Below are 17,903 nucleotides of genomic sequence, written 5' to 3'. Positions count from 1 at the left end.
ACCACCACACACAATATCAACACTAACCAACAACCAAATACTCACTCTTTGTCTCAAAGATTGGACGAGCCCCCATGTTACGTTCCCTTGTAGAGCTAGGGGTACCAAGGGAAGTAGCAACACACAAGATAGCCGGACGAGAGAAAAAGGAGAGGAAACTGAATGCTGAAGGAGTTTAAGTGAGGTTTTAATCCGTCAATAAGTAAGGCGGCTCACCAGCCTAATTACAAAACAAACGTACAATAAACAACACACAACTATGCTGGGTCGCACACAGAGACAGGCTGCACACATGCAGCCAGACGAGAAGGAGAGAAAGAAGGGGCCTCACTGCCGTCCTCCTCCGGTCCTATATGGAAGCCCTGATTGTCAATTAGGATCACCTGGGGAGAGGCTGCACCTGGGGACAAATCAGAGGGAGAGAGAGGAAAACACACACACACACAACCACACACACACTACGGCATGTAACATACAGTACATAACATTCTCAAATATTTATTGATAGAACTGAAAGAGCACCCCGCTCTGGTGGCAGAGGAAAGGCCTTTACTCCAGAACAAGAGTCTGCCATTGTTGATATGGTTGTGGCCAACAATGAAATCCGCTTAAGGGAGATTCAGGCCAGAATAATTGCAGACCAGGATGTCTTCAGTAACATTCCATCTATAAGTGTTGCAACCATTGACCGGGTGTTAAAGAGGCACCACCTCAGAATGAAACAGATCTATAAGGTTCCTTTTGAACGCAACTCTGACCGTGTGAAGGAGTTAAGGCACCGGTATGTACAGGTAAGGACCTCAATCACAGTGATGGCTTGCCTATATTTTTAGTATGTCGGACTGCTTACAGTAATGTAAAACGGTCCTCTGTTTGTTTCATTTTCTTTAGCGAATGATGGAGCTGGAAGGCAATGCATTACCACATGTTTTTGTATATGTGGATGAAGCAGGCTTCAACCTCTCCAAAGTGAGCAGACGTGGGAGGAACCTTATTGGGCAAAGAGCAACAGTCTTTGTTCCAGGTCAAAGGGGAGGAAACATAACATGGTGTGCGGCTATCTCGACACAAGGCGTCCTTGCTCACATCCCTGTAATGGGAGCATATAACACGCAACGTGTCCTTGCCTTCCTGGATGTCCTGTATGACCGACTTGTGCCACCAGAAGAGAGGGATCAAGTGAGGTCGGTTCACGTGATCATATGGGACAATGTGGCATTCCACCACTCTCGTGACGTGAGGGCATGGTTTGAGGCTCATCCACACATGGTTTGAGGCTCATCCACACATGGCCTCCCTCCATACTCCCCATTTCTAAACCCCATTGAGGAGTTCTTCTCTGCCTGGAGATGGAAGGTTTATGACCATCATCCTCATGACAGAATGCCCCTTTTGGACGCAATGAATGCTGGTTGTCGGGACATCTCTGTGGAATCCTGTCAAGGGTGGTGTCGACACGCAGGGAGATATTTCCCACGCTGCCTTGCAAGGGAAGACATACGCTGTGACGTAGATGAGGCTATGTGGCCAGACAGAGGCCAACGAGCAGATCAGTAAAGCTATATAGATCTCATTCTCTGCTTTACTGCTGATTTACATCATTTACCCATGTTACTTTTTTTCCAGTGTATTGCTATTCATCTTTTGTTTCTGTTACGGTGCTCTTCTGAAAATGAGACAATAAAAACAATGACATAGTTACAGTAACATACTGTTTTTCCTATATGTAAGTTTGTTTCTCTCAACTTATCAGTTTTCCGTTCAGTTTCCAATATCGATAGCTTGAGGTTTGTGTATTGATGATTGTAGTCAGTATTTAGTGTGCCACTTAGTAATGACTGTTCAAATAGTCTTCTAATGAGCTGACAAATGTTTGTTTTTGGAGAAGGTATCTGGTTCTGGAAGGGGTATTTTTAGTTTTGAGTGCCTTAGAGCACTTTGCAAGAAATGTATATTGTTATGGTAGAATGTGTTATTAGTTATTAGTTATTAGTGTCAGTTATGAAAACATATTTGTCTCATTAGAGGACAATTTGTTCTGTTTCGATCGACTTATTCTTTTTTGTGACCAGTATTTTCAGTTTTGGTCATATAAAAGATATTCAGAGTTATGGCAAGTGTGTTTCTGTTTAGATGGCTATGTTCTTGTTTTGAAGAAATTAATTTTGATTATAAATAGTGGGTTTAGCAATTGAGAAAAACTGTAACATGGGACCACAGTTACGCACTGAAACGCTCTAAACCTGGAGCTTTAGGGGCACCTGGGGGTCTGGGACACCAAATACAGTTATATACTTTCTACTTGGGTGGGAAATGTAGGCCTCGACTAGAAAAAGGAAATCATGCAAGTTTTTGAACTGAGCTGTAATTTACGTAGTGGATATGAAACTAGTGACTGCTAACCATTTAAAAACTAAACACATTACAATATGTTCACACATAATACTAATAATACTTAAAGCATATCAAGTTTTTGTCTGAATTGTTTAGTTAAATTATTAAAACGTACTCCTCTGATTCAGTACGATACTCTGATTCAGCAGTGAAAATGCTTATCTCTATTATTACGAACATTGCATCACTATTACAAGTGATTTTGTCTCTAGTCTTGTGCATATTGAATATGTTTCTCTTGAAACATCAGCCTTACCTTGCAGTATCATGATTGTATGATGAATGCATACTGTTGGTTTCTAAATGCTGCATCTCACACAGTCATGCTGGTTCAAGGAGTTTCAATTGATACATTTATATCAGCTATTCATCATATAATGATGTACAGTACCGTCATCTGATTCACTTGTTTGACGTTGGAAAAACGATACAATTATGACTGATTGATATCTTGTCAAGCATGTCTAGAAATGAAAAGTCAGCAGTAACCTTGTGTGTGTGTGAGTGTGTTTGTTTGTTTGTTTGTGTGTGTGTGTGTTTGCTTTTTTCATTTTTACTGTCAATTGCTTTTAGGTGAGAACAACATTCATTCACATTGCATCTCAACAGATGCTGTGATTTCCTATTTGTGGGAAAGGCAGTGATGCTCTGGTCTGGCAGTAATGGAGTTAGTGCACTTCCAATGTGGTGAGCCAAATGGTCTTTGTACTCTTAGAACAGAGCAAGCCATAAAAATGATTTCCGGCTAAATCTTCCAAATAAAACCCTCACACAATCGGTCAAAGCATTTGGCAGAAAGGTGAGCTTTTGGTTATCATAATATATCTAGTGTTGTGCATGTATGTTTAGTGTATATCTAGTGTGTAACTGACTGCAGATGGCAAAAGGGAAAAGTACACGACAAATCAGTTATCACACCTAGAAATAAAATGTTCATCGTCAATAGTTCCAGTAAAACACCCAAAGATTTAGGTATAAGGAACCAAGGTTTAAGGTTTTCCTTTGAGAAGTGATTTTCTGTACTAATTCCCATCCTATTGTAAGGTTGCTGTAAATAAAGGATAGAGAAAAGATGTCAAGGTTCCCTTTGGAGTTCAGTCTATTGCTGTATTATCAGGACTATTTTAGTCAAGTGGATACTCCTTTAATAAAAATACCCTGACAGTTTATGAAAGCAAAAGGGAGGTGGAAGAAACCTCACAGCTCCATCGACTTTAACACAATTTGGGATATCCACACGAGTAAATCTGCTTTACGTTTACCCTTGTGGCTGAGATAAGATAAAAGGGCCTCAGTATACAAATAATTTAGAGATGGATATGAGAGAGGGATCCCTCAGTATAAGTTCAGGTACGGATACTTGTTCCACATCCTTCTAACAAGCTACGTCTTCAGTGGGAACACAAGCAATTTAAAAGATACATACACAAGTTAGTGAGGAAATATGTGGAAGGGAAAACGTGTTTCTCAAAGTCTAAGTCTCTGAAAAACGAATTTTGGTGAATTGTTCAAGGTTTGTATTGAAATACTTTGTACAGTCAGAGAAAGTATACACTCTCTCCTTTTACTTTCATGTAATTGGATCCATTCTAGTAAAGTAGCGTGTTGTTTGGTTTTGGGTGTGTGTGGTTATGCGTGTGTGAGAGAGAGTGCTCTGGCCAAAATTACTACAAAACCAGCAAAAATATATTACCAAAATGGGTAATGTCAAAATTCCTTCTCCAATGTATTTTTTACATCACCAAAAGGAAAGGATGGTGCACATGCTTTTCAAAATGTACATTTTATTGTCAACTGCAGATGGTAAAAACTACAGCTCATACTTAGGGATCGCTATTTTGCCCGTCCAGTAAAGAACTAGATACGAAAAGGGTTCAAATCAGCTGAAATGATTCTATGCACATCTGTGCTGTGCTGTGTGAAAGCCAGCTTCCTCAGTATGAAAATACAGACACTCAGTGTTTGAAGAACAGGGACAAAAACGAAGTTAAAGGAATATTGAACAATTCAGAGCAGTCCAATGCAACAGAACCACAGACTACAGTCTCTAAACAATAGTTTAGAGCTTTATGAACACTCTAGCAAAGTCAAAATTAAAGCAAAAAAAAAAATACTTATGGTGGGTGTATTGATATCGATTTCATTGCATTGTTCTCTTATTTTGCCCACCCTGTAACTGTTTACAATATGTTACTAGCAGACAAAAATGATGTTGTACATTCAAATATTTATTTTTAATATAATGCTGACGCTTGTGTGCAATGTAAAATTGTTACTTGGGGTTGTTCAAAAGAAAGGAACATGAAACATTTTTCTGGTTAATAATTATTTTTTTTCTTCTAGTGACAGTTTTGTTGTTGTTGTAGAAGTTTGAGGCCAGAGAGGTTGCCAAATACATGACTGAAAGCTTCATTTGCAGAATACTAAGTAAGTCACTGCGATGTATAATGATAGTTTTACCTTTACTGACTGAGATAACTCTTGAAGGCAACAGGCAGACACGCAGCAGCTTTGATCCATTAGTGCCCATTTTGCTCGCTCTTTTATGGGGAAACTGTTGTATTTTTCCTCTAAATAATTTCCCATTACACGAGTAAGGCTTACAGCATCTGCAACACAGTCCTAAACTGGTTTAATTTTCCATTGAAAACAATAGGCCTCGCTAATTGATTTTAATTGCTCTCTCCGCGACGATGAGCCCCTTATGACTTGGAGAGAGGTCTTTAAGATTATTATTATTAGTATAATTGCCATTACCCCCACACTTTCCCTTTGCGAATGGGAGACAGAGAAACAATATCTTTGCCCTTAAGCTGAACAAATAATTATTAGAGACAGGAAACAAACAGACGACCGTCACTCACACGCACTCACACACGCACACACACATATAAACGCTCCACCTTGCATTAGACCCCCTCCTGGCGACCCTCATTCCCTCCGCCGCCCTCTTAGTGCAGCATGCCGCTTGTAATTTATGCAAAATTAATTGATACATCTTTTATAATTGATGTGCTGTAAACTTAATGAGTAATTTATGTAATTAGTCAATTAAGGATAATTCCAGCATATGTTCCGTATGCCCAGAAGGTGTGCTTTACAACTAGTTATTTGTCCAGGAGTTGGGTGCAGGCGAAGACTGCCATAGACTACCTAATTAATTTTGTTATGCAGATCAGCCACAGTGTCTATTTAACAGCCCCCTTTGTGAAAACAGATTTAATATTGATCTTTCCCGGGCGTTTAAAGAGGATGCTTTTACCCGCGTTGGCCTCTGAGGGCTTCAGAGTTTCAAAACTAATTTTTCAGGCGCCAGGAAAACAATTATGCAAAGAAAAACACAAGCAGAACAACGACTATCTTTATTTAGCTATGAATATATGTTCACTCTTTGTCAGGCAAAGTGGCAATAAAAAGAGCTTTTCATCATAATTACATGATCTCTTTAAAATATGCTCTCCGTCGACACAGTTGACCTTTTGATGGGCTTGAAGGACTGGGGCATAACGGGAGAGATACACCGGCTAATTAATTGACACAATTTTGAATATTCATACCTATAACAGCAAGCTTGCCCTTAATTACATTGTTGGACTTCTCTCCTAGGAGGCTAAATCACGAAAGGCTTAATTATTGTAATGTATTCGGGGCCCCACCGGGGCACCAGGGAAGACAGGAGCCGTCAAGGACCCAGTCATGACACCTGGCTCGAGAAGAAAATATACTGGAAGGGGAGCAGCTTTTGTTGTTCTCCGCTGAACAGAATTCAGAGCAGGGGAGGAAGTTTGTTTACATCCTTGTAGGATTCACCGGAGACTGTTTGAACAGACAGACAGCCGCTGGACTCCCCTCTCAGCAATTAATCAACAACAGCCCCTCCCTCCCTCTCTCTGTCTGTGTGTGTGTGTGTGTGTGTGTGTGTGTGTGTGTGTGTGTGTGTGTGTGTGTGTGTGTGTGTGTGTGTGTGTGTGTGTGTGTGTGTGTGTGTGTGTGTGTGTGTGTGTGTGTGTGTGTGTGTGTGTGTGTGTGTGTGTGTGTGTGTGTGTGTGTGTGTGTGTGTGTGTGTGTGTGTGTGTGTGTGTGTGTGTGTGCGCTTGTGTAATTCAGAGCAGAGGAGTAGCGCACTGATGATTGTGCGCAAAGGAAGACGTGATTTATTGTTTGCAAAGTCTGAAAGTGCATTCGAGCACATTTAACAAAGAAGTTGTATTTATATATTCACTTCTTTAAGTATTTCCTCAAGTACCATATTTTATGCTAAATTGGCAATTAAAAGCCACATTATGTCAATCATATCTCAACACAAGATATCTTGACGTTATTAATTGACAATATACTTTCTCAAATGTTTATGACACAGCAATCTAAGCAAAGCACATAGCTCTCATCATAACATGCAGATCCCATTCAAATTGAAAATTGAATTGAGAGGTTTTGTAGACAGAGTTCAAAGGTCAGGTGCAGGCTTGTAGCTATAGATTAAGCAACATGCTGAAAGATATTGTGTCGTCCCTTTAAACAAATTTAGGTTAAAATCAGTTACTCTCTGTCACAGTGATACGCAGGACTCGTTGATTGGCAAACAGGAGATTAGAAGCAAACGCGTCTTAAATGAACCACCCACTACACCTCATTTGTATTCATCGCTCTCATAACACACGCGCACACGCGCGCGCACACGCACACACGCACGCACGCACACACACACACACACACACACACACACACACACACACACACACACACACACACACACACACACACACACACACACACACACACACACACACACACACCCCTCTCTGCTCTCCCCTGACGTGTCCCCTAAGTGTCTGGATAACAGATAATAGAGCAAGCGACCTGCGGGGGTCTTACAAAAACGGCGTTTGGCGAGTGCGAGCATCGCACACGAGGAGAGGAGCACACACCGCACACTGGCAGCGGAGCAAACTGGCCCCTCACATCCTTCAAGAGAAGAGAAAACGGGAGGAAACTGAGAGGACCTCTTAACTTTTACGCACAGAGACTGACTTGTACGCACGACGACAAAAGCATAAATTGAAAGATAGTCTTTATAAGAAACTTTCCTAGGATGCAGGAGACTCTCACGGATCATAATTGACAGCAGCGGGCCTCGAGGCTACTGTATAGAAATAACAACAATTTAACAGCTTCTTATCAGATGGCACAGCATTTTGGATCAGATTCGTCAGATGGAGACTGAAATTAAAACTGTAAAATTAGCTACTTAAAATATAGCACTTCAAATATATCTTAAAGGCTGTTTTATTTAACAATTTAAACTTATAGAAAACAGTATCCAGTCATGCCTCGTCCTGGGAAGAACTCTTACAGCGACCAGAAGCCTCCATACTCCTACATATCACTGACAGCGATGGCTATCCAAAACTCATCCGAAAAGATGCTGCCACTGAGTGACATTTATAAGTTCATCATGGACCGGTTTCCTTATTATCGAGAGAATACTCAACGATGGCAGAATTCCCTGCGACACAACCTGTCCTTTAACGACTGCTTTATCAAGATCCCTCGGCGGCCCGATCAGCCCGGGAAAGGCAGCTTCTGGGCTCTACACCCGGAGTGCGGTGACATGTTTGAGAACGGCAGCTTCCTGAGGAGACGAAAGCGCTTCAAGGTGCTTCGGGCTGAGCAAATGGCCTGCAAGAGCTCCCCGATGATGCATTACTTTCACCATCACCACCACCACCCGGGAAGCAAGCTCGGCACATCATCCGGCCATCATGAGCACCCAGCCGGCCCGGCAAGCACCGTGGGTCGAATCCCCCACTTTCAGGGTTATGGGGGCATTACGTGCGCACAGTCCGGCGGGTTTAAACATCCATTCGCCATCGAGAACATTATAGGAAGGGACTACAAGGGTGTGATGGCCAGCGGGCTCCCCCTCACCTCTGTCATGCATCACCTGGGGTACCCGGTGCCCCCTCAGCTCAGCAGCGTGGTCAACTCCATGTGGCCGCATGTCGGGATGCTGTCGGAGTCCATGGGTGGCGTGCACGTCCCCGCATCATCTGAGTATGCACCCTTCAGTGTGTCAGCGAAGGGCCTGTACCACAATGCCAACGGGCAAACCCTTCCCGCCATACCTCTGCCAATAAAACCCACCCCATCCCTGGGACCCATTCCCAGTTTGACGGGGCTTCAGAGTGGCCCTTCCCAGCTTTGCTCAGCGGTCTCACTGATGGAGAAAAGCGACCTGCTTGAAGGGAAAGGACACCCGATTCACCCGGCTCTCCTGCTGTCCTAACCGGGTAACTTGCGGGTCATTTTTGAAAAGTAACGCAAACAAGAAGGACATTGTTATTGCATAAAGTAAGACAGAATAGACCTATCAGTGGTGCAGCTGTGGGAGAGTTGTAAAAACTAAGTAACATTGTGCTGTGAAATGCATTTTTCATTAGACCCATGTTGATTGAAATCATAATTTATTTGCACAGTTTGTGAGGGCATTTACCACATACTGTAATGTGGCACTGATAAATACAATCAGAAAAAATACGCTGAACCCAAAGAAGTCTTTGATTTAGGAGACAACAATCTAAAATGATTTACAATGCAAGCCAACAACTCTGTTTATATATCGTTTGCTCTTATTCTATTGATTCTATTTTAATCTGGCATGCCGATCGGTTGAAGACAAATAGCTCTTCATGTTTTGTTTTTTTAAAGGCCTGTTGCACTTATTTTGTGTGTTATTTAATAGTAAATTGAAAATGTAATGATTGTATTATAACAATATTTATCTGAGAATATTCATAAAGAACTTAAAAACAAATCTTTTTTGTTGTTGTAATTATTTAAATACTTGGATTAAGTGTCCACACGTTTTTCGGGGATCACTTTTCACGGACGTAATTGAAGTCAGTCACACATAGATGTATTTCATTAAACGGGGGCTTTCTTTTATACATTGTGGTGAGATAATGTGATGTCAAAGAAACCACACAATTTCAAGTGCACTCAATAACAATTTGCAGAGTTAAGTATGTTATAGATTTTATTTTAAAACACACACTTATTAATTATTGTATATGTATACTTAGTTGTGATCATTTTACAGTCTACAACATTAAACAATAACAGCACAGCCAGTTGCTCTCAGAAATTCATATTTGATGACTTTACAAGTTTACCTTAATTCATACCAGGAGTTTTTAAATACAACAACCATTTAATTAGGACCACTTATTATTTAAATGTAAACGTTTAGGCTGCAACAGCAAAGCGGTCATACAGTTGTAATGGTAAGAGGGAAGTCTGGGAGTAATTTTTCATTTTCAAAACAACATGAAAGTCCCTTGAGCTTTTAAGACTTTGAATTTACTATAACAAAGTTTCTCTTTTGAACATCTAACTATGAGTTGGAGGAAATATACATTATATATTAAACAATTTAGCAAGAGGATGAAGGAAATGTTCATCATTTTAACATGAAATGTGATTCGACAAATTCAAGATAAAGAAAGTACCTGAGACATACATTACTCAAATAAATATTGAGACTAAAGTCAAGCTCTCGTCTTCCACAAGTCATTAAGTATCCACATAATGACAGCGACACCTTGACACAAATCACATCTTGAATTAGCATTTGGGCTAATCCGTGATGATCTTCATAAAATGCATATGAGCGGCTTGATAACTTCAAAAGCAGGCAGGGTTATCGGATCAAGTTTTTCTCTTTTGTTTGCTCTGTTTAAAAGTAGCTTTGAAGCTTCTCCTCTAGCCAGCACAAAGCACCAGGTCCAGCCCTCTAAAAATTACTTAATTAAACCTCATGTCCCCTGTTTAGCATCCCAAAGGCTCCCAAAGCCGACACTATTGTCACATCAGCGTCTGAACACATAATTGATATGCACCAGTGGAGGAGAGGCGTGGGAGTGAGGAATTAATATTATTATTAACCTATGTTTGCCTCATTGCTAACAAGCAGGATACATAGTGATTACACACATCTTCTTCTCTCATCTTAATCATCCAGTTTTCTTCCTAATTTTCTCTTTTCCTCTATTGCGGCAAGATCTCTAGGTTATCTCTTCAAATCTATCACTTTCTTTTATCTACATACACACATTTTCGCACACACTTTCACTACAGGGTGCCTGTGATTCCTAGTTAAAAGGAACTTCTTTTTTTTGCTTCATGACAAAAGTGGTTGTAAAAAGTGTGTGTGTGTGTGTGTGTGTGTGTGTGTGTGTGTGTGTGTGTGTGTGGGTGGGTGTGCGTGTGTGTGCACGTTGCTTTAATTCCCCAATCAGCAGGCCTCTATGTCTTTAATAGCCCTCACTGCATTAGTGTGTAATTATATGCCACTAATTAAGACACAATAAGAGGAGTAATAATGCAGCCATTATTACCCTCCATGATCCTCTGTCCTCACAACACCGTAGTAAGATGCCTCTGGAATCAAAATATCACATGAGGTCTCCTAATGGGCACATGTGTTTATGCACAGGCTAATAGGAGGTATATGTGCAGTTTTATTTGAATAAGGGTACACTGTGTTGGTTATGTCAAAGCATTTAACAGCATATGTTAAATTACTTTCAGGAAAATTAGATATAAGTGTAGATGCTCTTATTTTTTAAGGACAAATATTATCGTGTTAAATCCATAGACTGTATATGTAAAAGTTAAATCCCACCCTGTGTCTGGATTTGTGTGTTGTATACAATATACAGATTTCGGGAGCATGTGTTCTTAAAACATTTGGATTAAACATAACTATTATTGAAAACAGCTGCATTTGGAAGTGATTTGTACCATGAACAGGCATGCACACACAAATCTGATTTAAATGTAATCATCAGTTACTGTTATTTCTTATTAAAGGATCAAAACAATCTAAACTGAGTGGAAATAGGCCAGCTCAATAAAGCTTCACTTCACATCTGTAAATTGGATGCGCAAGACGTTTTTGTAGATATGAATTTGAATTAGAAACTAAATGTCACGTCAAACTCATGTAAATTATTTTAGATGAATTACAGTAAATAGAAAAAATAATCAAAACTACCGAGCATTGTTCAGTGTCGTGTCTTACTCCAAAATTAATATCGCTACTGGTTATCTACTTTAAAAAATATAAAGATTTAATATAAAATCACACAGACTTCTTAGACAATATTGAACACCACTTTTCAATCACCCGCATGTGACTATCCTCTAAATATATTAGGATGTTAATGTAGATCAGCACTTTTTTGGAACCCTTACATCAACACGATATTAGCTTTTACAGTACATTCTAATGCACCCAAAAAATCAGAAGCGAAGGCTTTTTAAAAACATTTACAAAACTAGTTTGGTTACCAAAGCAGGCATACAATATACAATAACTACAAACTTATAGTGAAGAACATTGATGACTAATGAAAAATAGTTTAAAATGTGTCTTCTATGAGGCGTCAGTTATAAAGGCTGACAGTGATATGATGATGTTTCAATACAAATATAATATTATTCTATATGAACTGTTAGAACTTACAACACTGTATGGGATATTAATATGGAAACTGTTAATCATGTGGAATATAACTTTAAAATGAATAATAGGAGTCTTATGAATAATTGAAACATTTAGGTCAGAGGTGTTTCACTGTCGCCCTCCGAAACGAAACGTTATGTTCTTGAATAGGCGATGATACATTAGTGGTAATTACCCACACTTCATAGGGGCCAGGGTGGCAAATTCTACATGCGTTTTTCTTAATGACCAGCAAGAGCAGGCCATCATAATGAGCAGCTTAATTCATTGATCTGATCCGCTCACTAAATCAAGCACACTGCACACATTCACACACATGAACATGAGCAACCTTAAATATTATTCTTTGTTCCAGAGAGCAATCTTTTATTTAATATATTGGCAACATTAGAAAACAGAAGTGTGTTCTAATTTCTTTAAACCTATAATTGCTGTAGGATTCCTTGTTCAGTGGAGCCATTTCAACCATTACTGGAGGCAATAAACTGCATTGCAGCAACTTCTAACTTTGTTTAACAGTTTTATCAGAGATCAGACATCTGCCAAATGAACTTCATAAAGCCCTTAATATTAAAAGTTTAAACGCATACAATTGTTTCATCAGAAAAATCTGAATAGAGCGACGGAAGCAAATTAGAAAATAACTCTCACTACTTCAAATGGGCTCAGGCTTCCTCACATTTCTAAAAGGAGGTAAAATAAGCAGAGACAGTAAAGTAAAGAGGGTGACAAAGAAAAGAAGAAAGAAAAGGAAAGGATGAACGGACATTGTGAGAGAGAGAGATGTACGGCTATACAAGGTCATTAGCTCTTGATAACCTCTTTCAAAACTAATGAAACTGCAATATTCTTAAGAGGTTTCTCTTTTGTCTCAGATTACAAGATGACTGTTGACCTCCTAATGCAGTCTGACAAGATTTGTACACGAGGAACTTAAAAGAGGCAAAAAGACAGACAGAAACTAGAGAGAGACAAATGACCAAATGCAAATTTATTTGTATTTAATTGATAACAATGTGATGATAAATATAACATGAAAAGGGGTTGAAATTCCTCCCAGTCCAGCTATTCACATTTGTATGGACTGGATATCTCATTGTATTTGTATGTAATGACACTAGTTCAAACTCATAATTGATCTTTTCTTCTACTTTCCCTTTTTAATGTAGGAACTCACATTTTTACCATACAAACACTTATATTTTAGTGTTTCTAAACATTTCTAAAATAAATTACAAACTATATTCCTAATAAAGTAAGATTCAAGTAAGTTATTTGAACTAAGATCTCCCATTATGGGATGCAAATAACTAAAATAAAGAGAGGATTTATGAGTCTCTTCAAATATAATCTTCTATCAGATGTCCCGTTGTTATGGAGTTATTGTGTGTGGTGAAAATGTTGTTGTTTGATGACCATATTCATGTGGAAAAGAAGTTTGTCTATGGCCTTAGTTTATATATCGTTTTAGTTTAAATAATCAATATGTAGATCCATTATTTCATTGTGTTTCACCTGCTGCTGCAATTATCTTATTGATGTGTGCCAATGCAATATTTATAGACTTGTTTCACTATATGTAATCAGCTTGTTGATAGAAATACATAAAACATAATGGAGAAATTGTGCTAAGTAAGTCATTATGCATTTTAGTAAACCATTAGCAAAAGTGTTACGCAAGGACAATTAATGTGCTATTAATTATCCTATTATTCTGTCTTGAAATTATCATAAGGTTATTATCTTGAATGGCTCTGTATTTTGAAATTGTAATCTTTGTTAACCAATTTGCTAATGTGTCTGCAATTGATATTCCATAACACAAATAATTTGACTTTTGCATTCATACCTTCACTTTCATCCAGTTTAATTAAGTTAATTTAAAGACCTGTAGTGTGCCGCACTAAATACTAAAGCTAATTAGAGCTTTTTACTTATAACAACACCAGAGATTATGAGCAGTTAGTGAAAGTTATACTCAAAATGTAACTTTACACACCCCAAAAACGGTATGCCACTGGATTCCATTTTGGATTGTCATCAACCATGTGAATATTGCATGAATTAAACACCAATCTTAAAATATAAATTGTATTTAAACTCATTATTTTAGTGTCATACTTGCTGTTATGATCTGATGGTTGCTGAGCAGATTTACTGGAGCCGTTGGGGATTAAGCATTTTGCTCAGGACACCTGGCTATATGAGGGAGAGGCTCTTCCTCCCAAAATGTGCGCATGCAGGTTTTTTTTTAAATATAGGAAATCAGGGTTAGTGAGCAGTAGAAAACTGTTACGTCTCTCTTTTCAATCTCAAACCAGAGTTAGTAATTGTTGTAACAGTTGAAAGATGGTTTGGATGAGTATTACTTTGTTTCTGTCGAGGTTAAATTAGGTTTTCTTAAAACTATATTACTATTGTTTCTGTAAAAAAACATTTTTAAGAGAATTTTCATCCAATGTACCAAAATCAGCGAGCCCATTTACCTATCCGTTTCCATCACTTGCTGGAGTTGGACATATATGACAACTGTACTAAGGAATGCTGGAAGTAAACTTTAAAGAAAAAAGCCAGATATCAGTGAGTGTTAATGGTGTTTTTTGGCCAATAGGAAGGGGGCTTTATTGGTATGTTGTATTGTCGTGGTACATGTGACAACTTTTAACTGTAAATATATGATTCAGTGTTAGCAGGCAGCTGGCATACGGCTACATCTGCTCTTATCTTCGTAATGGTCACTTTGCCATAATCAGTGCTGTGGTCTTTAATAGTGGGATGAGGGGTTATCAGGGAGATTAACATATTGGCATCAGGCCTGGAGACAGAGAGAAGATGTCAGCGGAGCAAGTCCTAACGACAGGTCACTTTGGACTACTGCACATTGCTGTAACTCTTCCTCTCTGTATTTTCTCCATTATGTACCAAATTCTCGTTTTCTGATTATAACTCAAAACATTCATTTTTCCCCGCTCTGTTTTTCTCACTCCCTAATCGGCATCTTCTGCGTCTTCCCTGTCCTTCTGTTTGGTTTCCCCTCTCCCCTTACCTTCCTGTACCCTATCTTTTCAGCCAGTCTGCTCCCCCTTTCTCCTTAATAATTCGACGATGATTCACTGATCTTGGGTCAAATTTTATCAGCCGCCTCTGGCTGAAGTGAATTGTCTCTGCACTGTCCTCGAAGTAAGGTCTTCTCATATCATCTTTAATCTGCCATCTAACTTTATAGGCCCAAATTATTACACTTTATTAGCCTTTTTTACATTTGACTATTAAGTCAAAACAGGTCAATGGTTCAGCTATTCTGGCCTCCTTCCCAATATTTCTCCTTTCAGACTTCCCTGCTTTCTCACTTTCTCTTTTGGAGTTCAGACAAAGAAGTTATCTGGCCAAAAAACTTTAGCAATTTCATCAGAGGTTAAGTGCTTTGCCCAAAGCCTCATGTGGCTGCTAAATAACAGTGATTTAAGTTAAATGGAAATTAACAAAGTGTGCCATCAGCTTTTCCACTGTTCAGAGTTTGTACTTGAATTTTAATTCTCATTTCACAATGTCAAAACATAATAATTGGCAGTCTTACAGGGAGAACTATATAACAAAGGTTTGGCTTCCTAAAACTACTTTGGATCAATGTGGTTACATGAACGTATACATAGTGACACACTAAGACTATGTGTGAAGAAGGGAATATAAACTGTGCTTTATATGTTTTTGACCAAACATTTAAGCAATCTAAAACACTTCAAATACATACAATTATATATAAGAGTAACTAGGTTTACATTTCACGTGATGCATGTTAAAGTCATATTTAATTTTGCATGTGACATATGAGGCATGTTCTTTTTCTTGTTTAAGCTCACTTAACAAGAGTGTATTATATATATATATATATAGGCTTTCATTATACCCATTTCTGAGGCTTTTAATATATTGAAATACATTAAACTTCATAATCTTGACTAAAACTGTGTTCATCCTAAATAATGCATGTTTGTTTGGTTTCATAATATAGGAGTACAGTGTTTCCAATTATCTTTCTAAAATATATTTGACAAATCATTAGGAAAGTTTCAATTGCAAACTCACAAAAAAGTGGGATACAAAGAACGTTTGAAATTGGAGCTAGAGATGCTTTAAAGGAAGATTAACCTCATAGAATGACCAACAACTTGGTTTACTGATCTTTCCTGTACCCACTCAGAACTGAATGACCACAGACACTTAGGAGTAATTCTTCAAACCAAGAAAGAGTCAACTTCCATGAAAATAGAGACAACGTTTCCATTGTGCTTCCTTTGTCAAGGAAGGCTAAAAGTCATTTGTAGCTCTGGGTGGGCGGTTAGTTGGATGAAGTTACAGCCTGTACATACATTATCATGTATAGGCAAATGCAGAGGGAAGTGTGGTTTCATTTTAGGACCTTACTGCTTAAGATTTCTCATGAGACTGTTGCTTAAACTCAGCCAAAAGTCGGTTGACCTGCTCCCTAAATAACGCATATCAGGCAAAGACTGTAAATATGTGTTTAAATGAATGTAATAATTATGCATGTAAGCAAGGGTGCAAGGGCTTGGTTGTTAACAAGTATCATTCTACCAACATCTTCACTACGAGTTAGTAGAATAAAATACCATTCAATAAGACTTATACAGCATTTTGGTTGATTAGTTCACGTTTTTTTACACAAACAATTAACAACAAACAAATGTCTTATTTGAAATGCAGAGATCCAGAACAAAAAAGGTTTTAACACTAACACTGTAATTCACTTGACAGCGGTTAAGCGTTGGCGACAACGCTCTGTTCTCTTGTTAGCGCTAATTGCAGCTGTGACAGTGGTTAAAGGCAAAGGTCCTTCTCTGACTCCCAATCATGTATCTCTCCATTACAGAGAGCACTCTAGTTTTTTATTGGTGTAATGAAGTCGATCTTCACTATCATGAAAAGCCTCCTGACCCTGTGGTGCTCTGGGGGCCCTGGACTCCTTATGAAAATATAACTTCGATGTCACACACACACTGCATGCAAACAAGCATTCAGGAAGGAATATTGTTTTTCTATTACAGTTTAATTAGAACAATAGGAAAGGATAATTTCAATGAAGCAAGGAAAATGTGGACTTGGAACAATTTCACTTAAACTTAGATATTTATTTCTCTAAATAACTTTATAGAAACTATAATATTAATAATGTACATACAACATGCAATTTCATAACTATTTCTCACTGATGTCGAAGGTTGCCTGACAGTTAATCTAATCCTTTTACGCCCTCTTGTGGTGGAAGTACTCACATTGTGTAAATGGCCTTCAAGTTCGGCAGCCTGGCCTCAGCTGTGTACAGTCGGAGTATAACATGCCAGCTTTAGATAACATGAAATAAACCATTACTCACATAGTGAGGTTTAGAAAAAGTCTTACCAACATGACAGATGTTGTTGGATAGAATTGTTTTATGGATTAGTGGATTTTAGGCAATATAACTGAAACAACAAAATCATCTAGATGAAATGAATGTGGTAAGAACAGAAAGACATCATCGTAATTTATCAGCACTTCCACATTAAACAAGATTAATGCAATTTAATGGATTCTGAATTCAATTTGGAAGACAATTTCTCCCCGAGTGCCAATAAAAGACAGTTACAATTTTAGCAGAAAGTAACAAACAAAAACGTTTTAAGGTCACATTTCTTTCAGCTGGGTGTAAAGGAGCCACGTATGCATGTACATATGATATATTTACATCTGTCATGTTCAAATAATAATAAAAAGGTGTTTGTTACACTAACTATAAATAGTATTGGTCTCATTAATACAAAATCACATGTTCCCTGAATTATTTGAAAATATATGAAAGATTTGTTTACAATAACTTGTTGCCTGGTATAAACCACGTCAGTTATGTGTCCGGACGGCCAGCTGTTTTAAGGTCAATGGGCCTTTGAGGTGGGGGGTGCTCTCTGTGGGCCTGCACGCTCCT

The 17,903-nt window shown here is 38.4% G+C and overlaps 1 protein-coding gene across 1 annotated transcript; it reads left to right on the top strand.

The window, feature by feature from the left end:
• Nucleotides 1-7,720: 7,720 nt before the first annotated feature.
• On the top strand, nt 7,721-8,680 carry foxb2 (forkhead box B2). The gene has a single exon (XM_034092081.1). It carries the CDS (start codon nt 7,721-7,723, stop codon nt 8,678-8,680), a length of 960 nt encoding a protein of 319 aa, XP_033947972.1.
• Nucleotides 8,681-17,903: the final 9,223 nt, after the last annotated feature.

This window comes from Pseudochaenichthys georgianus, chromosome 9 (genome assembly GCF_902827115.2).
Source record: "Pseudochaenichthys georgianus chromosome 9, fPseGeo1.2, whole genome shotgun sequence".
NCBI lineage: Eukaryota > Metazoa > Chordata > Actinopteri > Perciformes > Channichthyidae > Pseudochaenichthys > Pseudochaenichthys georgianus.
This window is presented reverse-complemented; position numbering and strand designations above follow the sequence as displayed.

Excerpts from the sequence above, each read along its gene's own strand:
- foxb2 (XM_034092081.1), top strand. The coding sequence starts at position 7,721 with ATGCCTCGTCCTGGGAAGAACTCTTACAGCGACCAGAAGCCTCCATAC.